General features: G+C 38.9%; 2 protein-coding genes across 2 annotated transcripts in view; both read right to left on the bottom strand.

Moving 5' to 3' along the window:
- Positions 1-11,709, bottom strand: part of Rpn2 (Regulatory particle non-ATPase 2) — a 36,714-nt gene extending 25,005 nt beyond the window's left edge. Inside the window, exons 1-9 of the mRNA XM_071584274.1 lie at positions 11,617-11,709; positions 11,276-11,393; positions 11,033-11,202; positions 10,612-10,814; positions 10,014-10,226; positions 9,645-9,878; positions 8,777-9,001; positions 7,637-7,894; positions 5,444-5,632 (exon numbers count right to left, since the gene is read on the bottom strand). Coding sequence (XP_071440375.1) covers positions 5,444-5,632; positions 7,637-7,894; positions 8,777-9,001; positions 9,645-9,878; positions 10,014-10,226; positions 10,612-10,814; positions 11,033-11,202; positions 11,276-11,393; positions 11,617-11,635 — 1,629 coding nt within the window. The 5' untranslated portion in view covers positions 11,636-11,709. The remainder of the gene's footprint in view (positions 1-5,443; positions 5,633-7,636; positions 7,895-8,776; positions 9,002-9,644; positions 9,879-10,013; positions 10,227-10,611; positions 10,815-11,032; positions 11,203-11,275; positions 11,394-11,616) is intronic.
- Positions 11,710-21,682: 9,973 nt separating this feature from the next.
- Positions 21,683-23,537, bottom strand: part of Cad96Ca (tyrosine kinase receptor Cad96Ca) — an 85,942-nt gene continuing 84,087 nt past the window's right edge. Inside the window, exon 9 of the mRNA XM_071584249.1 lies at positions 21,683-23,193. Within this exon, the coding sequence (XP_071440350.1) occupies positions 22,687-23,193 (507 nt within the window). The 3' untranslated portion in view covers positions 21,683-22,686. The remainder of the gene's footprint in view (positions 23,194-23,537) is intronic.

The raw sequence follows: 23,537 nt of genomic DNA, 5'->3' as shown, positions 1-23,537 counted from the left end.
ACAACCTTCATTTGTAGTTATACCAATACATTTATATATTACTGATTATTTTCTAACAATATGTAGTAAATAGAGTAAGGACATGCTAGTACAAGCTCTGTGATAATCTTGTAAGTAGAACATTCACCTACTGAATGGAGAGGAAAGGTTCATCTCAACAATGACTCTAAACACCTTCAATCAAATACAAGCTGTGTGCTTTTGTAGCAAATAACTTTCGGGAAAATAGCAAGTGGTGGAGGGAACTAAAGCTTGAAACCTTGATGCATTTTAGAAAGAATGCCCCAGAAAAAGGGGTAGGGCTATTTGATAGCCTTCAAGTGAATGATAATGAAGCAAACTTGATGGATGAGTGCACAGATAAGGGATCATTTGCCTTGAATACTTAAAATAGGTATAATTCTATTCATATTTATAGATGACAAAAGGCTGGGTACAGGACCATTATTTAATTTGTAGTATATGATGGGAGAGATCAATAATGAAGGGTAAAGAGGTGCTGTATGCAGAACAAATTGTCTAAACCACTAAACTGTTAATTTCCAAATGAGATATAGAGAGAGAGAATGATGGCAAAAGATAAAGAGAAAAAAAGCACTTGTGAGAAAAAGTCAAAAAGCTGAACGCAGGCAGAATGGGAAAAATACCATAAATAATCAAATACCAGTTCACAGTTTATTGATTATCCAATTAAGTCTTTAACTCCTCTCCTATCCACAAATGTTACCTTTACCTTTAGTTCAATGCAGGCAGTAAATGACAATTTATCAAATTGAGTACCTTTCCTACCTCACTCAAATAATTAACTCCTATATGCAACAATTCCAGAGTGTAAAAATCAATCGCCTTGACTGGGATCTTTACACTCATTCGCCTTGATTTGGACTTTTACACTCTGAAATTGTTGCATTGAAATGCACATCAGTGGATGACTCTGTTAAAAGTTACTGTTGCAGTATCTCCTGCAGTTTCTTTGGAATTAACTCCTATATCTTATAAATGGAAAATTAAGCCATTATGATGCTCAAAAACTTTCCTCAGTACAAACGTAACCCAAGCCTACTTTAAACAATGCTCGAGTTATCTAATTAACATAATCTTTGGTATGTTGAAATAAAGATAGCATCCAACTTGGAAGTAAAAATAATTGGAAAAAACTAATCCAATTTTCATTACATGAGAATTATGTACTGCATGAAGGCATACTAAATAAGGCTATCTGTGCTGTATCTGGGGGTAGAGGTGGTCAGTGCCCTTAGTATGTTGGCTACACAGATGGTAAGAGAGTTGCGGCACAGTAGATTGAGAGATGAGAATCATGGGACCGCTGAAAGGCCATATAATAGCAGATAATGCACCTTTGCACATCAAGAATTGAGAACCCTATCATCCATTCCAGTGTCCTCCGCTGGATAATTTGAATCAGACAAGAAGGGAATGGATACTGGTGGATAACATCACAGCATATTACAATTGCATCCACAACAAACATTAAGACATTAGGCCACTATATCAACTTGCTATGTAGGACATAATTTACAGAGGTTTTTATCTTTCATTAATTTTTTCTATTAAGGCATACCATAATTTTTATTTGATTACACACTTACCTAAACATTTTCTTACGTATGAATTTTTCTCTCCCCAAATTCAGTTTAATAATGCACTGGAGTACTGTGGTAAATACCCAAGTTTTCAATTACAGATTCCAAGGCCAGAGCTAAATTTTGGCAGGCCTTTTCGAAAAAAACAATCGTTAAATTTTGATTATTATAATTTATGGAAAACACAAGTGCAAGTGATACTTAGAATATAAAAAAGGAGTTAAGTTGAATGCCCTGAGAAAGCATGCGGGAAAGGGGTGTTTAGAAGGATGACTGGAGATTCCTGGTTGCATTAAGGGTTGCAAGATAAAACCAGTGCAAGGACCGTTAGGTGTTAACAATAATTGCAGGAAAGACCAACAAGACAAAATGAGGATGCACAAAATTTGAGAATTTTGAAGAATGGAAAAGTGCAAATCAGATAGTATATTCCGTGAAAGTTTCAGACAAGGTATACTACTTGCTCACCTATGATATTTTATTAAAATATTCAAGAGAAACCCGGAGGGGAAAAAAGTAATTTTATGCCTGGCAGGAGGTGTATGGACCATCTATTTCCTTTTATTGAGTATTTAGTTATGAATGCTGTGGAAATTCATAGCTGAGGGACAGAAAGTTTATTATGTGACTGCTCACTTGGGGAAGGCATACTACAACCAGGATGTTAACTCAATTTTTGAATCTTTCAGACTTTCCATGAAATATTTTCACTTTACCAGGAGGTTCCATACAACCAAAACAAGTCTATTTTTCAAAAAGAAAGTAGCTGATATGGAGAATTGAAGTGAAAAATAATTGAACAAGTGGATTATTTTTTTTTATTTTAGCGGAATGTTCACGACTGACAAAGAGATTGAAAGGTGTGTAAATGCCAGCAGAAAGGTCAAAGGTAGTATGCAGATAATATGATGGAATGAATGTTTGACTAAACCAGTTAAAATGGCACTTCATACATGTGCATTCCCTCCCGCATAATTAAATGCAAGGGAAACTTAATATGCCGGGGTGAGCATGGTTTTCAACTAAATATAATGGAAATTACACGAGGAATTTATGAGTGCTCATAATGAAACAAATGTGGATAGATTGAGGAAAGAATGATAACTGGATCCACTGGTAGGAGAAAAGAGAGAACAATGATACACTGATTTGGACATGCTGACAGCATGAATGTGAGTCCAATCACTCAAAAGAAAAATTTAAGATAAGTAAAATGTTTTAGAGGAAAGGATGGATAGATAAAGCCATGGGTAAAATCCAAGAAACTGCGGGAGATGCCGCAACACTAATTAACGGATTCATCTGCTAATGTGCATTTCAATGCAACAATTTCAGAGTCTAAAAATCATTCCCCTTGACCAAGATTTGAACCCGGTCAATACGAATGATTTTTACACTCTGAAATTGATGCATTGAGAGCTGTGGGTAAATGTGGTCTCTAAACAAGGAGCAAAAGAAGTCTTAGGAAAAGAAAAACAAATAATTCTGCGCATGAATGCATCATGGACAAAAGAAGTAGATAATACCCATGAAGAAATCAGTCGAATATAGTTTCCATTTTAAAAACAGGTTTTTCCATCAGTGCCTGAGAGATATCATTGTAAAGGGAATGTATGAAACTATTGATTGATTAATTAAATTCATTCCCATATCAATAAAGAGACTAAATTGATTTATTACCTCGTGCATACACATTTTTTATAGAATTTCAATTTTATTTTCAAAACTTATTTGCTGTTCCTTCTCTTTTCTCCTTCCCTTATAATTGAACTCAGTACTGTCTACGTTTATGCAGAAAATTGCACTTGCAACTCATTCTCAAACTGACTTATGATAGGTGAAATATGATAAACATAAGCATAGCAAAATAGAGCTTAGAGCATCGTTTGCTTTAATTTCCTGCAATTTATTTCTTTAATGGTCCATATAATTCTTCTGTTATTTAAATCATTAAACTTCACCAGAACATCAGTTACTTGTGATATGTATGACACTTATTATGAAATGAAATAGTTCTTTGAAACCACAGTTCCGTATGTTTGTGGACTTACTGGACCAATAGTTCTTAATTGCTCTTCACAATTTTCAGCTGTCAATTAATAAAACTATAATTTTAACTATTACTCTTCAGACTAAAAACTAATTTAGGCAATTATGTATCAGCAGCATAAAATATAATTCGAAGCAACAACATCACATTTCATGCGTACAGTCTGCATAGGACAGTTTGCAGATTGAGACATCTACTTTCTGTCTCTTTAAATGCATACATGTATCGGCAAAGTCTTCTCTCTTTCCATACATATCCTCTTTTGGAAAAGGAGTAAAAAACTCACCGGATACCGATAGTGTACCAGATAAAGTTATCAGAGAATCACAAAAGTTTACGCTGACCCATTTACTTTCTCTAGTAAATCAATCTCTGACCGAGTGTATCCTGATGCTCCAAAGGTGTCTCAAGTTGTTCCAGTTTTTTAAAATAAAGGTGACAAGAACACCTTAAGCAATTACAGGCAAATATTAATAATCAATCAGTTTAGAAAAGTGCTTGGTTATGTCTATTGACAAAAGCATTAACCTTTTATCTGAGAATCAGTTTGGATTTCGAAGAGGAAGATAAACAGAACTAGCTTTACTCAATGCAGTTAGTTAATCATAAATTAAATAAATATTAAAAATAAAGAAATGGGAATCTACTTCGACTAAGGCAAAACTTTTCATATGGTAGACAACGAAATACTACTATCAAAATGTGAGGTGTTGGGCATAAGGGAGGTTGCTCTGAGTTGGCTAAAGACATACTTATCTAACTGACAACAGAAGGTTGCCTTCTACAAAGATGGAAATATTTTTCTCTCATCTCCACTCCAGGTGACAAAAGGAGTACCTCATGGGTCTGTGCTAGGCCCAATCCTTTTTTTTAATATTTATTAATGATCTACCCAAAAATTTAATAGGTAACAGCAATAACTGTGTCATGCATGCTGATGATGTGAGCATCATGAATTCCTGTTATTTGTTGCATAACTATTTGAATTCTGGTTAACTGGGGATAAAGGCAATGCATGACGTGTAAAAGTAATAGAATGGTTCTTAACAATGGTAGACACAAATTATGCTGTTTTCCCCAAGGCAGTGTGTAACTAACAATTTTGACTTTCCGAGTGAAATGACTAATATTGTGGTGTTACAAAATTTAAAATTGAAAGGGTTACATGATGACCAACATCTTACGTAGGATAAACATATCTTCCAGGCATGTAAGAAAATTAACTTTTTTTTAATAATTACCAGATATTGTTTTTCAAACACACTATTGGTTTAGATGTCCTAAAAATGTTATATTATGGCTTGCTCTACTCTTTTATTTCGTATGGAATATATGGATTTCAGAAAAATCTATAATTCACTTTCTACATATGCTGGAAAATATGGCATTTTTTCTTATTTTCAAAATACTGTAGCGTGGTTAAAAAATTTTACCCCAAAACCCTATTAGGATAATTGTTTCCCCAAGAAATATTAAAAAACATAATACATATTTTCAAAATTATTAACGATGACCACCTGACAAGCATTTATGGCAACTGCCTGATTTGAGATGGAAACAGTCAAACTGAAAATGCATGACTAGATTCAATCATTGTGGTAAATCGATGCTAAGGAATTCTAACAAAATTTTAACATGATGTTCAAGGACAGCTAACCCATAAAAATTAGCATTCAATTAAAATATCAACGTTACTGAAAGCAGAAATGAAAGAAGTCATAGGCAAGCAAGAATTAAGAGCATGCTTGTAATAATATTCACTATTATTGACTTGTTAAAAAATACTCACTGCCACCATGTCTTCAATGGCTTGAGTAGATTTAGATCCCAACATCACCATTCCCATGGCAATGCCAGCAGCTTCTCCAGTGACAGCATCATCCTGGTATAAATTAAACTTCAGCTGTTCGTATACATCTTGTCTGTGGGTGCCCATGGCTGCCAATCCTAAACCTAAGCAGCCTCCATGGCGGACCATCTATTTCAGGGAAAGGTACAAACAAAAATTATGAGACATAACACCACTTGCTTAAATGGATGAAAATTTGGTCATGTTTTTCCAATTTAAAGGTACCTTCAAACCATAACATGGACTCGTGAGAAGAATATGAGTGTAATGGAATAAATTATGCTTGATTATTCCAAAGAAATTAAACAGGATCAAGAAAAGAACAACAGATTGACACCTAAAAAATAATACAAATAATCTTCCAACTATTTTCAGTACACTGCAGTGACAAAGGACACGGAATTATTATAGTAAGACCTAATTGGTAAGGTATTTCATGCAAATATTATACTCCCATTAAACACTGATGTGCATGTCCTAATGAAACATAACTTTAGTGATTTCATATCTTTATATTCAAAAATATACCGGCTGAGGACATTTTCAGAGGACTGTGCAGCCACCAAATATCAAAAATATTAATTATGAAATATTTTTTCGAATTTGTTGCGATGGTTCTAATGCTTAAAAATCCCTATTATAACAGGACAAAAATGTAATTGTTCCAATACGAGGGATTTGTAGAAATTTGATCACAATGAGACTTGTCACCTGTGCAAACGTAAGTGCTGGAAATTTAATGTCCATAGAACGTGTCTTTACTGATTAATTGTTTAAATAACAAAATGAAATAATATATTTATCAAAAATCATCATGTAAACCACCACCAATGTTATTAAAACATTCACCAAACTTTCTTGAAAATTCTGGGATGTAGCCGATTATCAATAGTGTTAATAGCTAGGTCATAACCTCCCCATAGAGAGTAGGATAATAATTAGTGTCCAAGGAGTATCACCTGGATCCTGCTGGGTTAATGCTAAGATTTTTAGGTGGGCTATTTACATGGATTTTTGGTATTAAAAAACAAACTTTCTTCAAAAATCAGTAAGATGTACAGAATAAAAATCTATATTTCTAAAAACTAAACAACTTATGATAATGTTTTTACATTATAACTAAATATGGCATACTTATGAGAAATTCCTGAATTAAAGCGTAAAAGAAGTACATAAAAAAGGGATTTTCAAAAGTAATACTTTTTTATCTTACTTTTACTCGATTTTTTAATGGTTTTACCATTGATGCCATCCAACAGCAATGATTACCATTTATTTTCTAATTTCTTTTTATGTTATGTGAAAAATTAGAATCTTCACTTTCAACGTCTTAATTCAGAGCAGAATAAAAAAAACAACCATGGCAACGTATCAAGATGCCTTTTGCTGCTTCCTGTAAAGCATGTAGAAAATAGCATTGAACATCTAAAAGGAAGTCAGTTCAAAGCATTTTGAGGGGAATCTAATACACCAGCATATTGAACCACATGTGGAAAAAACAAATTGATCCTGGACTATTAAATAATACTGTCTTTCATCATAAATTATATTCTTTCAGATAAAACAAATAAGCTTCTATTCCAAGGGCAAAACAATGTCTACTATTAAGCATGAAAAAAGAATTTTAATTGAGCAAATATAACACTAATTTTTAATTAAAAAATTCAGAAGTGAGAGTGACAGCTCAAGCGATTGATTTTAAATGATCTTTGCACGCAGTAATTTTATAGGATAGAATTATGGGAACTTATACTATTGTTTCTGAAATACACAGCCTCTTACCAGATATTTCAGTAATAATAAACAGTTGCGGTTGTGCCTCATTCAACCCAATTTTGTACAATCAAACCAAAAGGCAACAATTGTCTCTCATTTCATTGAAAATGACGCTAATAAATCAACAGTATCATTATGATAGGCTTTATGATACACTGAAAAATTAACATTACCATAACTTTCAGTAAAATGCAAAAGCTAGAACTTTGCATCCTCTACCATGATCATATGCATGCCACATGTCTCCTGATAAAGCTAGGGTCTGAATTAACCTCTGCCCTCACATAGCAAACCAAGCTTCAAATGATAACTGCAGTAATAGTATTATCATTTCCTCATCATATACCACCAACATACCTCATTCTGGGCTTCTTTTAGCTGGCCTAAGAGGTAGTCTATAATTGCTCCTCCATGGTTAGCATGTATAAGACCCAAGGCATAGAGGCCACCTCCCTCTGAATAGCCTGATGATGGACCAGCTTCTTTAGGCAGATAAGACTGCATTAGAGCAAGGGCCTCTTGTTCATGGCCCCTGTGTATTACCCCTAAAGATGCTGTAGCTGTGAGTTTTGCCCAATTTGTAGCTCTAGCCAACCATTCAAGGTTGTCCCTAAGGTAATAGCAAAAAAAAAATTGAATGATGCATTATAAAAAAATTTATTTCTTAAGAAACAAGTTGCCAATAACTGGAGGTCCTTACAGTACAAGCAACAAACATGATATATACATGTAAAACTAAGAAATGTCATCATGGATACTAGTTGAATATTATGACCTCATTAATCAAGCCATAAGGCTTCCTCATATCATCTATCATGGACTGAAAATATCCTGATATGAAGTATGGAAAGTTTCAGTCAAGTGTATAGTGTTTAACAAATTGAATGAAGCACATCTTATGGCCAAAGAAAAGGCATTAAGGTAAATAATTGCAACTTAAAACTATAGCAATCATCCTCGGTGCAACAGGTAACACAAAAGTTAAGACTAAATGATATAATATTATAATATATTAAAAGACATATTTTCCCATTGACAATGCGCACCCAGAACTTTGTAGTTCTCATGAATTGGTATAGATACAATGCACCCAGGGCTTCATAGTTATCTTGAACCTGGACAGTATATATACAGTATACCTGTTATATACTGTCCATATGCGCGTAAAAATTATACATAGTATGTGTAAAAATACGTCTATATCGGATGTGTGTACGTAAAAATAAATTTATGCTTGGATTTTTTCAATTTTCATTACATAACACACATCGTCATTTTTTGATCATCTGAACATTTTTGTACAGATGATGCGCACGTTATCGATGGCAAAATACGGTACTTCTAGATCATGGGCTTGGATATAATTTCAAAATTCATGACCAACATCATATATACTGAGGGCTTACTTGCAAGAAAAATTCAATAAAAATGTTACATTACGAAAGTTTACATGGTACAGAAATAAAAATGAAAAAAATATCATTTCACTTGCCTCAGAAATTGATCACTTGTAGTGCCAGCATGCATGTAGGCATTAGCAATAACAGTTGCAGTGTGACATACTGATACTCGTACAGCATCTTTTGTGCCACGTAGAATTAACAGGTCTGCACGATTACTTCGAATAAGGAATTGCAACTGGAGGCTTATCGATAATTCACCTCCAAGAATAGAGGCCAAACGTTCAAGTCTTCCCATTTCTGGCGACTTCTCCTCATCTTCCTGTAAAAGAAAGTACCACCAAAATGTCAGAAGCGGCAGACCAGGTAACCATTATCAGCAACTCATATTGCAAAATAAATCCAATTAATGGCCCACTGAATGAATTATTAGTATTAACCATTTACATTGCAAATTTAACAAATATTTGAGAACAATTTTTCACTGAATCAAAAGCAATTAACATGAAATGCATGAATCAAGAATCTACAAAACTCTGTTAACAATAAAACTGAAATGTTTAGTAGTGTAAAACACATTTTAGCCAAAGTTTACTATTCTGATAGTCTACCCATGAGATAACATTTATTTTTCTGAAAAAGCAAAAAGAACTACACAATATTAATCACATGGTTCACCTTTCAATCTCTCATTTATAGTAATCCCCTAATAATTGAATATATTAGTCTCACAACTAATTAATGGACTGTGCCCCATATATTTTCCTGGAATATGATGTGATAGCTTGGATTAGCTTTCAATGGGTGCCAGAGGTGCTAATTGCCCAGTACCAAGTTTTTGGGGCTATAACATTCAAACATGTTAAAAGTTAGCCCAAAATATCACTTCTGCATCATTAATGATTTTATCTGAACACGAAACCACCATTAGTGATTATAGATTAGGCACTAGGGATATAAACCACCTTTGCTGGTGTTTTTTCCTTGGTCTTGTCTGTATCAGGTGTCACAGCTACAGCAAGAGCTGCTGCAACAGGTGTTGCCTCTCCTTCTGACTTTGCTTCTGAGCCCTCACCAGCGGCTGCAGAACCCTCTGTTGGGGCAGTTGCCTTGATGGCTAACAACACTCTGCCAAGGAATTGTTGCGTGGCACTCTCATACAAATCAAAGGCTATTTGATAAGCCATCAGGGTGCTTTCCTAAAAGATTATAACCAAAAAGTGATTTTCCAAGCAGGTACTATATTTACTATAAGGTCTCATAACAATTATATTTATTGTTATTGCATCATCTTGTTTCACTTAGTTTACTACATTTCTTCATCCATATATTACCTCAGATTCCTTTGACAACCTATCAAGGACCTCGGCAACAGCAAGAGGATCATCCAAGAAAATGAGGCACTGGCACATGTTGACATAGTCCGGGGTGGCCAACCCTCGATACAACCCAACAAGTGATCGAAGAACAGCATTACGAAAGCCTCGATTTTGTATCAATGACATGGCAACATTAAATGCATAAGACAACATCCCCTGCACATCATCCTGCAATTAAAAACAAAAATATGTATTGGTTGACTTACTTCTTCGAGTATGACTAATAGGATGATTTGTTAACTACTTTTTCTAAATGAAATATTTACAAAGTAATATTAAATATTATTAAATGATCATATTGGTATTTATTTTTCAATAATTTTAATTTGGTCTGTAAATGAGTACTTTGATTGTCCACTTTAAATTACGCCTAGCAGTGTAGACAACAAAAACAGATTGTCTTTTGAATTCAGTTCACACTACACTCCAAAATATTAACAGTATAACAATAAATTAAAGTTGCTCCAGAATGAATATTACGGCATATATATATATATTATACTCTTAGAACTGCTAAAAACTTTTAAAACTAAATGTCAACAACTAAACTTACAGAATCCACAATCGCCCTCTCAAACACATCCATTCGTCGCGTTTCTAATGCAATACCAACAGCTTGACGATATTGGCCATCATCAATGCAACGTTGGAACATCCGATTCACTATTGCTTCCAGACGAGGATCTATCTCCTTCGCTTCACTGGGGCTCTCCACCATGGCCACCCGTTGTTGAGTGTAGTAGTCAATGCATTTTGCTGTTAATAAATCAATAGGATGTGTAAGGTGCTGGAATTACCATTCGTAGGAATATGTGATAAAGACAACCCAAAACTAGGGAGTATTTTAACCAAGACCATAGAACAGTTAACCCTAGAATCCAGGGGAAGCCAGACAACGACCGTTAAATTAAGATGACCACGTGATTGGCCCTGATTAACCATTCACTTCGGTCTCATTTTCCCTTTCAACTTACCAATGATGGTATCCACATATTCTGATCTTGAGTTTACATTAAACAAATTTCCTGCGCCAAGGGCATAAGTCAGCGAGTCTTCGAAAGACCCGAGATGGTAATAAACTTTGCTGGCCACCAGAGCTGCCAGTTCATGCTGATTAAATATTTTATCCTCATGAAGAATTTCACTATAAAAACATTAATGCATTATTGACACAGGAACAAAGAGTGATAGAAGGCAAAATTCATTAGTGAACTTACATTTTTTCAATGGCTTCCGAAATTTCGGGCCAAAATTCATCCACAATCAAATCCAGTTTCTTTAGGGCAAAAACTTTCAACTCCGGCATGGGCTCATCCAGGAGCGAAATTATTCCAGCTAAAAAAAAGTCCAGTTTAAGATTTTGTAAATAGTAATATACCGATTTCCTGAACTTCAGGCCATTGCAAAACTACAGACTAAAAGCATGGGTTTAAACATAGAGATGACTTGCTCCAAATACTGAAATTTTTCTTCACGTGCTACCATTAATCCAACAAAAGAAACATGCAAACCAGATAACTTCTCCGTTTAAAATAACAAATATTTTGTAAAATCTCACCTGCTGATGTAATATTCATTTTCACAAAATGTTTACTCCCAGTTGCCGAATGACTTGTCAGAGTTCGGCGAGTTTTCCCGTGTAATTTCGTGATTCGTTTTCTATCGAAATCGAACAAGAGTAGTCGGTAGAATCGATAGTAAAGCGTCAGTAACGATTCGATGTAACAGCAACAAAAATAAACTTTTTAACGGTTCCTACCCTATGACAGCACCGCTAATATAGGAAATTTGACAACTTATGCGTGATAATGAGAGCTTTTTATCATCAACTAATATTTTAATTAAAAAGCCAGGAAAATATATATCCACTTACCGATCATTCCCTATGTCAACAGCTTTATTTCGCCAGTTTATTATAAATACCCTTTGGTTGGCAACACTGATATCTAAATGGCGCCAATCAATTCTTACCAGGCGCCAATAACGCAAAACGAAAGCGCACAAGACCTAGCTGATACTAGTGTGATTCAACACAAATAGAAACACACGTGAAGATATGATCAAGGATAATTCATTATAATCAATTATGCCTTAACTCTTTCAATGGCATTCCCCCTTAAACGCCATTTTAAAATGTAATTATTATTTTATTCAGCCAGATTAATGTCCTATGAAGTTTAATGACGCGGAATGGACGTTTTTATCTAAGTATGAATAATCTCGCCCTAAAAATATGGTTCAGAAAATAAGTAATTGAAATTGGTTTACTTTTTAAATAGATACGCCATCACCTACAGCTGAGGACATGAATTGTTTTATGCTCGGTCACGACATGCCTACTTGAATATTCTCGAATTTCAATTTTTTTTTTAGTACCACATAATGTGATATTTCATACAAGGGCTTGATTCCGAAGGACACTTAGTGATTCTCCATCCAAATAGAATTATATTTTTTTATTTGAAAGCCACCGTGTATCTAAAACAGCTTCCACTCATTTCCGGAAATCCGAGAAACAACTTTGCATGAGAGGAGAAACGCTAAGTTCCATGCATTCAGAGATTCGATAAAATTCAACTGATTTATTTTCTCTTCACATTACTTCGTTAGATTCATGGCATTGAGCCTCTTTTCGTGGCTTTTCTCCATTGTGGAGGAAAAATAAAAGTCTTTTCAACATTAAAATGCCATGTTCTCGAAGAGAAATGTATGTTACAAAAAACGTCGACAGTTATTTTAACCAAAACGACGGTGAATATCAGTCACGTAAAAGTCAACAGAATTATTGCGATCAAAATGTATTTACTCAATTGCTTTCACCCTTATAATTACTATGACATTCTATGTCCAATGAACGCTGGCTTCACTCCATAATTTATATATATGCAATAATTGGCTATACAATCGTGTTTTTTGTCAGTAACCTTAGGTTATCATAATGGAAGTGTTGCTGTTTGTAAATGTCAAAGATAATCTAGATCTCTGTAATTGAAATGGTCATTTGTTGCTTGAATAAAACACTTAAATTTTTTTTTGATTTAGCATTGAGAAAAATAAGTTGTAGTTGCATCGGTGCACTGTTGACATAACAGGTATTATCGTGAAATGGAGATGGTGTGAACTATTAGTTGTTTATATGTAAGTTGTCAATCCATTAGCCCATATTGAATATTTAAGAAAAATATGTCAGACAATATAAATTGGACAGATAACAAGCAATGCCAATACAAGGTTCAAGGAAGACTTAGCTCACCATAAAAACGGTCGTTTTGAAAAATCGGCTGTCACTAAACACATTTTTGAAACTTCACATCCTATTACTCTTAATATTTATCAATAATTAGGCTCACGCAAAATTAAACACTCCATGCCGCCAAGAGCTTATACACTATCATAGAAACAATATCATGAACAACGAACTGGGAATCATTGACCTTATTTCACCTGGTTCCTGAGTTTAAAAGCGCTGCTGTCAAAATTTCCACTTACAGTTGATGGTCACCTGGTTTACTGAAGTATCAGTGTAGTTTTTCTTATATATTCATTATTTTTGATAGAATTGATGCCTTACATATAGGAATTATTGTGTATTTTGCGTTCAACTGTAACATGCTCTATAGTTATTTTCAAGAATTGTCATAAATGTTAAAATTATTTTATTTGATTATTTAATTGTTAACATGGTGTAAAATTTACTAGTTTCTTCCAATTATATCTGAGCTATCACTGAGTGTAGAAACAGGTGGTATACTGTGTTCCACCCTACCCATCAAGTGTGATGATCCACCACTCTGTTTTGGGAAATCTCTTATTTGTAATTGCTATTAACAAACTCACACATAGTATCCTTTACAGGTCCATTTTGTCCACAGCTGAAGTATCTTTCTTCCATGAATTCACCACACCAACTGGTTCAGTTGATTTTGCCAACAGCTCTCTAACTTTGGCTAATGGCATAAGGTCATTGGTTTTGTGTCATATCCAGATAAAACTCAGTATTTCAATCTCATTACGCTCAACCAGAAAAATTACTGGTTTTATCTTGACTCAAAATTGAGGTGGAGTGCCCATATCCCTAAGGTTTGCAAGAAATCATCAAAATTTTTCTTCATTTTAAGAAAGCTAAGCATTTCAATGCCATTTGAGTATCTGATATCCATAACCTATATTCTCTTCTACTCCCTGGATTATGACTTAGAACTTTAGGGCCATACCCATGATATGAAATCAATTTGTCATGATGTCAGAGTAATAATAATACATTTATTTGGCTGGAGATTTGTTGTATACACACAAATATAGGACATGTCAGATATAAATTTCACAATTTTAGAAGAGATACAGTATATATATATATATATTCATTTTCAGAATAGAACATGTAATTTTTTAATAGGTTGAACAGCTTTTTGAACAGTGAAAATAGGTACTTTCTTTTCATATTTGATTTCATGGGGAAGTTTATAAAATAACTTTAAGCCCATTGCTTTGGACCCATGAGCAGTATTGTGTGTTCTGACAAATGGCTGGGGCAGGTCCTTGTATAGTGACTATGGTAATTGTGGCTGGACATGTACTGGGGAATATTACCCTTTGCATGCAAGATGACATAATAATATACATGCAAGGTACTGGTAATAAATCAAGTCTTTCGAAGAGAGGTTTACATGGTCCATCGCAAGGAGCATTGCTCATAATACATATAATCCTCTTTTGGATTTAGAAGATTATGCCCACATGGGGAGAGGAACCCCAGAAGAAAATACTAAAAGTAGCACGTGAATAAAATTCAACGTAATAAATGGATGGAAGGACCTGTAAATTTACAGAATATCTAATATATCTCATGTGGAAGCATAGGGAGCTTAACTTTATACGTAATTTGAAAATGTGTTCCCCCAAGACATGTTTCTATGCAGGATAACTTCCAGGAGTTGGGTACTGGAATTTTGGGGAATGCTTACACCACCTATGGAGAAGTAAGCTTTATGGATGAAGGAGGTATCGTGGTGGAAATAATGACACCTCCTAACAATTAACAAAGTTTATTGTGCTCAGAAAATTAAAACCTTGATGAGGCGATTGAACAGTAATTATTCAGTAAATATTCGGCCGTGCGGTGGCGAGGCCAGGAGAGAATCCTTCACCAGGAAGCAGCGTCCTTGGGTTGACCACGATGGCGGCGCGCGTGACGGTCCAGAGCCAGTCAGAGAGAGAGTGAGACTGAGAGTGGCTCTGGCGGCGTGGTTGCGCCCTGGCAGCGGACCCTGGTGGCGAACGCCGGAAGCCAAAACACTTGCCGGCGAAGGCGCGTTCGCAATGGCGCTCAATGATGATTCAAGTGTTGAGCCGCCACACCACCCCCTTGGTTGTTTTATAGTCCCTGGTGGTTAGTAGACATTGGAAAAATTGTGGAAACAGGAGGTGATAACGGGTGCGCGGGCAAGGAAGGAGGGTGTAGCGGTGGTGGAAGCATGACAGGTTAGGTAATGAAGTCAAAACAACGAAAGAAAAAGAGAAAAAAAAGAGAAAATTATAGTTGAAATTCTTCAAGATGCGATGGAAAGCGCACGCGTCTCCAAGATCGGGTTGTCCGTTCGCCGTGCTGTGTGCGCGGTGCAGCACCTGGGGGCTGAGGTTCTGGCGGTGCAGGCAGCGTAGCTGGGCGCGATGTGAAGGCGGCAGGCCGTCTTTCGTCCGGTTCTGCTGCCTCCAGCTGTGGCGCGGTGTGGTGAAGCGGTAGGGCTGCCTGGTGGTTATAAATTGGTAGGTTGGATACCGTAAAGGCAGGTTTGAGTCTGTCGAGAGAAATGAACACATCACGGCTTGGTAAGCGGACTTTGTACGCCTTATCATTCCGTTCTAAAACTTTAAACGGCCCGTCATACGGCAGCTGAAGAGAACCCCGCGGGGGGCCGTGCCGGACGAAGACGTGGGACGCCGTCGGCAAGTCTTTGAAGATGAAGACCTGACGGGAACCGTGGCGGGCAGCGGGGCGAGGGCTCAACTCCCGGAAATGCTCGCGCAACTGGGACATGAAGGCGGTGTCAGCTGGCTGCGATGGAGAGGTTGGTGAGAGGAATTCTCCGGGAAGGCGGAGAGGCTCCCCATACACTAGCTCTGCAGTGGAGGCATCTAGGTCTTCCTTCCAGGAGGCGCGGAATCCCAGGAGGATGGCAGGAAGTACGTCCACCCACTGAGTGGTCCCGTGGCAACGGATGGCGGCCTTCAGCTGTCGATGGAACCGTTCTACCATCCCGTTCGCCTCAGGATGGTATGCTGTCATCCTGAAATGCTCCGCGCCGGCCATGAGGGAGAGCTGGCGGAAGAGGTTGCTTTCAAACTGCCGTCCTTGGTCGGTAGTGATGCGTTGGGGTGAGCCGAAACGCGACATCCATCCGCTAAAGAAAGCGAATGCCACTGTCTCGGCCGAAATGTCACCAATCGGTATTGCCTCGGGCCATAGGGTGAAACGGTCCACGCACGTAAGGCAATATCGAAACCCACGTGAACTTGGGAGAGGTCCGACCAAATCAATGTGGACGTGCTCGAATCTCCGTCCGGGAGACGGGAAATTGCGCACAGGGGAGGCAACATGACGAGTCACTTTTGCCTGTTGGCACGGGATGCACGCGCGTGCCCATTCGCGGCAGTCTTTCCTAATAGAGGGCCACACGAAACGCGATGTCACGAGTTTTATCGTCGCTTTCGCTCCGGGGTGCGCCAGGTTATGAAGCGAATCAAACGCCTGACGCCGGAATGTGGGAGTGACGTATGGGCGAGCACAAGGGGTGGAAGTGTCACAAAACAAGTGCACAGCACAACCGGGAACAGGAAGTCTTCTGAGCTTGAGGGAAGACTCTTCGTTCTTAAGGAGCGCAGCAAGTTCAGCGTCTGCCTCCTGTGCACGGCCTAACTCCTCAAAATTTACCGCGGAGGACAAGGAATCGATGCGCGATAAAGCGTCCGCCACGACATTATCCGCGCCGGCTACGTGACGAATGTCTGTCGAGTATTGGCCGATCAGGTCGAGGTAGCGGAATTGACGGGGCGAACATCTGTCAGGTTTTTGCTGGAACGCGTACACTATCGGCTTGTGGTCTGTAAAAATTGTAAAATTCCGACCCTCCACCATGTGGCGAAAATACCGGACCGCCCGATAAATCGCCAGGAGCTCCCTGTCATAAGGGCTGTAGTTTCTCTCGGCCGAGCTTAGTTTTTTGGAGAAGAAACCAAGCGGTTGCCAACCCGCCTCTGTGCGCTGCTGGAGCACAGCTCCCAGGGTGAAGTCTGAGGCGTCGGTAAACAGACCGAGGGGAAGGGAGGGGGCCGGATGGGCGAGAAGCACAAAGTTCGAAAGAGCGTCTTTACACCGCTGAAAAGAAAGGCGCAGTTCGGGCGTCCAATCCACTTCGTCGCGGCCGTGTACACCACCGCGTAGCACTTCACTGAGGGGGGCCTGTAAGTCGGCGGCATGGGGAAGGAATCTTCTATAAAAATTCAGCATCCCCAAGAATTGGCGGAGCTGTTTCACCGTCACAGGGAGTGGGAAGTCGGCGATAGCACTCACTTTGTCACTTAAAGGCGTTGTACCCTCGGCACTTACACTATATCCTAAAAACTTGACATTGGGAACACCAAAAACACACTTTGCAGGATTAATGAGCACACCGTATGATTTTAATCTGCCAAAAAGCTCACGCAGGTGATGCTCATGTTCGTCCTCATTTTGGGAGGCGACCAAAATATCGTCTAAATAGACGTAGCAGAAGGAGAGACCTCTGAGTGCCTCGTCGAGGAAACGTTGGAAAGTCTGTGCGGCGTTTCGCAGTCCATATGACAAAGGGAAATTCAAACAACCCAAAGGGGGTCGTGATTGCAGTCTTCGGTATGTCTTCCGGGTTCACAGGTATTTGGTTATATGCCCTTACGAGGTCAATGGTGGAGAAAACACGAGCACCATTGAGGGATGCAGCGAAATCCTCGATATGGGGGACAGGATAGCGATCGGGGATGGTCCTAGCGTTTAACGCGCGATAATCCCCACATGGGCGCCACTCGTCTCCCTTCTTGGGCACAAGGTGAAGGGCGGAGGACCAACAGCTATCCGAGCGGCGGGCTGTCCCTAATCGCACCATTAATTCAAATTCCCGTTTGGCTGCGGCAAGTTTGTCGGGAGCAAGCCTACGTGGTTTACATGACACCGGCTGACCTGCGGTCGTGCGAATGAAATGCACTGTGGAGTGGGACGCATGACCGGGTGTCCCTGCTGGACGCGTAATTTCGGGAAAGCGCGAGAGAAGAACGTGAAAACGGGTTTCTCCGACTACCGCCTTTATCTGTGTTGCCGGGAGGCGTACAATATTTCCGGCGACGGAAATTGTCGTCGAACTGTCTGTAAGACGAGAATTCTTGACGTCCACCAAAAGACTGAAATGTGTTAAAAAGTCCACTCCGATAATAGGCTGTGCAACGTCTGCCACAACAAACCTCCACGTGAAGTCGCGGCGCAGACCGAAATTTAGGTTTAATACTTCCCAACCGTACGTATTTATTACGGAATTGTTGGCAGCAAAAAGTTGGTAGTCGGTCCGCTGTCTAGGACTTTTGACGAGCGATAGGGGAAACACAGAAAGGTCAGCACCAGTGTCAACAAGAAACTGTACCTTTGTAGTCGTGTCCGTAACGAAGAGGCGGCTTGCTGTAGGGCTAAGGTCGGCGGCCGCGTCTACCGAGCGCCCGCGGTGTTTTCCGGCACCTGGAATGAGCACGGCTGGGTGCAGTGCCGCGCGTCGGCACCAAACTTCCGGTGATACCAGCAGAGTTGTGGCGTCGTACGGCGTCCTGATGGTCCGTCTTCAGAGCCGCGAGATTGGCTGCGGGAACGGGAATGGCCTCGGGAACGGGAATGGCCTCGGAAACGGGAGCGTTCCTCTCGAGGGTGCCGCGCCACCGAAAGAGCCGCAACTTGCCGGGTGAGGTCATTCGGCTCAGGAGGGAGGCCAACATGCCCGAGCATCCACCGGAACAAGATGGCGGGTCGGAACTCACCTCGCTTACCTGAGCGTGGGTAGGGGCGGGCACTCGTTCCCGGGGTATCACCTCACTAATTCTGTCGGCGAGGGAAGCCACGGCGTCTAGGTCGACGCCATCTTGAGCTGCTAAGATGGCGTGGAGAGGCGTGGGTAGCCGGGTGAGCCACAGCGACCGCATGAACTCGTCAGGCATCGACGAGCCTGCCAAGTCCTTAAGATGGCGGAGAACTTGGGATGGCTTCCTGTCGCCCATCTCTTCTCGCTCAAGGAGTCGCCTAATCACATAGCGAGGCAGATGTAAAGATATTCGGGCTCGACCAAAACGGCGTGGTCAGGGCATGGCTAAGCACGTGGGTGAAATGAATCACGTCGGGGTCACCACTATTGAAGGAGGTATCGTGGTGGAAATAATGACACCTCCTAACAATTAACAAAGTTTATTGTGCTCAGAAAATTAAAACCTTGATGAGGCGATTGAACAGTAATTATTCAGTAAATATTCGGCCGTGCGGTGGCGAGGCCAGGAGAGAATCCTTCACCAGGAAGCAGCGTCCTTGGGTTGACCACGATGGCGGCGCGCGTGACGGTCCAGAGCCAGTCAGAGAGAGAGTGAGACTGAGAGTGGCTCTGGCGGCGTGGTTGCGCCCTGGCAGCGGACCCTGGTGGCGAACGCCGGAAGCCAAAACACTTGCCGGCGAAGGCGCGTTCGCAAAGGCGCTCAATGATGATTCAAGTGTTGAGCCGCCACAATGGATATTGACAGGCTTTATGAGATATGTACAGGTTTTGGATCCCATCCCTTCAATCTACTTCTATTTTCTGCAATACATTTGTTAATTTTTCCCAATACACTCTATCAAATGCCTTTTGAAATCTACAAAACAGACAAATATATCCTGATTGTATAATATGTTCTCTCTGTTAGTGACCTATGACATCATGAGTTCCTCTCCGCTTCCTAAACCCAAACCGACAAAAAAATGATCAGTTATTATTTGGGAAGGACCCAGCTGGGAAGAATCTTGGTCACCAACCTCTTGTTGGTTATCCGGAGAACCACTTTAGCTTCATGCAAAACCATATTCATTGTTCTACAATCCTCTTGTATTGCAGTCTTTAACTTTGCTGAAATTGGAACTAACACTGATCTGACCAAGTCTTCCAACCGAATTCCTCCCTCAAATTTCTGTGAATTAGTTCATAAAAACTCTTCCTTCTATCTTTTCCTAAACCTTTGGCATTTAGGAGTAGAAGAAATGAGCTGGAGTGGGGAAAAATAAGAAGGTGCCTTTTGATGGATTCAATTTTCAAAGAAGAACTGACTTATGGGTTTTAAAGGCTCCAGACAGTTTGAAACTTTTTTAAACTCCTTAACAGCATAGATAAGAAGATCAATGTCATTAGTGAAACCAGCAATAAAAATGGGATGAATTTCTTGAACAAGTATATTACCATCTCCTTAAAAGCAAGAGGGTAAAATTCTTAATTTACCAAAAATCAATGATGGAGTTACCACCAATAACTCCTGCCACTGTCTTTCCCAGAAGAATATAATTTTTCAAGTGATGATCAGCACATGCACTAAAAAGAACCCTCCAACCGAAGCATATAATGAAAGAGAATTAGAATTGATTAAATACATTGCAAATAAAAGATAGATAGAATGTAGTTTAAACTCCATAGACATTGTGTAGTATGAGATAGGCAATACAAACCTGCTTAGTTTAGAACTGCAGTGATATTCACATGTGTCCTGTAGATTATAATAATGCGTATGATTTATTTGGATAGCATTAAGCTTTTTCATTTTTTATAAATGAATGCAGATTCATTGGTTCAAGAATAACTTTTTGCCAGGTAGTGAATGGAAGTTGCATGGAAAATTAACTGCTCTACAATAGGTATTGCTTATGATGGACCATGCTGGAAAAAAATGGAACCAGAATATAACTCTTATGTCAACGCAGAGATTGTGTTAAATATTTCTAAAAGTTATAAACGCCTCTATTTTGACATTATTCCATGACTGACTCAAGAGGAAAAGGCACACCAAGCCAATAATGCCTTGGAAATCCTTTTAATCTTGATTCGAACCATCAAAAAATCACACCATAGGCAGTTGATTCAGTAGACTATTGAATTAATAATCAACAACTCAATTAAAATTTATAAACTCAATTCATACACTAAACCAAATGCTGCTGGATCCATGTCAGTTGATGATAAAACTCAAAAATACTACAAAGGGAAGTTTTTAAGCAACAAGTGCATTCAGTTGTCATGGAATCTCTTAAGAATAGGTATCACTTATATTTGCTAGTTATTATATTGCTCCATGCCCTTATGAAGAAAGCACCAGGAACTCTTAGAAATATATGAATTTAAATTAATCAATCAAAGATATTTACTTGCCAATTGAAAGGTTTTAAATGGTCCCTAATTATGATTATGGGCTACTTTTTCTACTATGACTAATTCTGAAAATAACAAAAATAAGATAAAGACAAAGGAAGGCTTTGGAATAAAAAGAAAACAGATCATCAATTAATTTAATTTCAATTGATTCATATAAAACATGGAAAAGGTACCTTTAGAGCAACAAGAGCTGCTGTTACTTGGAACTTGTATGGTATTCAAAACATTAGAATTTTACATCACAATTAACATGGTAACCTATTTACAAATGAGATATGCAACTGCTGTAGAATGGTATCTACACACGCCATCACTACAGAATGCACATTTTCAACAATAATACATACAAGCCACTCAGTGGCAGGCTGTACAAATATACTGTACAAAACATACTCCTCCTGAGCATTGAACCAAAGATTAATGAAAAGGAGAAAGTGTAATATATATATGGGAGAAGGGAACAAAAGAGATGAGCAACAACCAAAGATGGCAAGAGATACACAGTTCAACTTCAACTAAGGAACCCAAAGGAGAGAGGACACAAGTTTTCAATAGTAAAGATTAATTTGTAAGTGAATAAGAATAAGTCAAACAGCAACATTATGAAGAAATAATTATGCCAGTTCAACTTCATTTTTCAGAACAGACTTAAAAGGAGAAATTTAGGGATTTTTCCAATGGTGTATTTTTTTTGGGCATTGGAAAGTTGGGTATCAAAGGTACACGAATTATGTATACCACAGAACTTCTAATGCCTAAATGCTTGGAAATAAAAATGAAAAACTGAATGGAGCAAAAAAATTGGACGAATCTTATTATTCATCACTCATATCAGTTAATAGGAAGTATGAGAAATACATCCTTGGAGTGATATTATTTTTTTGAGCAGTGGTAATCAGACTTTCACAAGTAACTCTACCAATGGCACAAAGACCCCTGTCCTTGATGTAAATTGAATTTGCTTATGACTTTGCCTTGAGAGCAGATGGCTGTTTGCGGGGTCTTCGAGGAGCAGGATCATCTTCCGTGGTCCCCTCTGACCTCCGTCTCCGCACACCTTTTCTCTTTTCTATAGCTGCCTCCTTGTGGGCAGCACGGCTCTCTGAGTAGGCCCTCCTGCGACCTCCAGGACCTGCCTTTCTCTTTCCCTGCTGATGTTTCCCTTCTCCCTCGCACCGTCATACTTTTTCTCCACTCAGGCTGACCACATTATAGTAACAGTGGTCTGGAAACCTCTCAAGTTCAATATAATCTGTCTCTGTCAAGAGCAGCCCTTCCAACAGGGTTACCAGTTCCCCAAATGTGGGCCTCTCTTTAGGATCCTTGTCCCAACAATAATACATTACATTGAATAACTCCCTACGACAATGCTCAGGTTTCTCGAGCCGAAGTCCATCCCTAACTTTTCTCATCACGTCCGAAGCGGCAAGTCCAGGATATGGTGTTGAGCCTAGAGTGACAACTTCCCAGGCAAACACACCAAAACTCCACACATCAGATTTTGTGGTGAATATGTTGTCATAGAGTGATTCAGGTGCCATCCAACGTATGGGTAGGCGACCTTCTGATTTACGTTCATACACATGGTTTGCTGCAATATCACGAGCAAACCCAAAGTCTGCCACTTTGCAGATTCTATTGGCAGAGACAAGGACATTACGAGCTGCAAGATCTCTGTGTATGATCTGGAAAGAAAAATATGGATTTAAATTACAAGAGGACACATTACAGCAAATGCACATAGGTAATTAAAGTTTAATACCTGAATGATAGTTTAACAATATGAGTATAACAACAAGTATCCCTGAAATATTTCAGTAAAGTATTATTAATGATATTTTAGCAGTCAAGGTAGGTTTTGGAAGGACATGGGCTATGAAACAGTACCAAAAATGCATTTCTTTGACTCTCTCAATAAAAACACAACCTAAAACCCAACATTAAAGTTAATCCAGCTTCAGTTCTGAATACTTCTTTGTACCTTCCATTCCATCTGTCATATCTAACCCATTCCAAAATCTTCCTTGCT

This window comes from Hetaerina americana, unplaced genomic scaffold (assembly GCF_022747635.1).
Source record: "Hetaerina americana unplaced genomic scaffold, ioHetAmer1.1.p SCAF_17, whole genome shotgun sequence".
NCBI lineage: Eukaryota > Metazoa > Arthropoda > Insecta > Odonata > Calopterygidae > Hetaerina > Hetaerina americana.
This window is presented reverse-complemented; position numbering and strand designations above follow the sequence as displayed.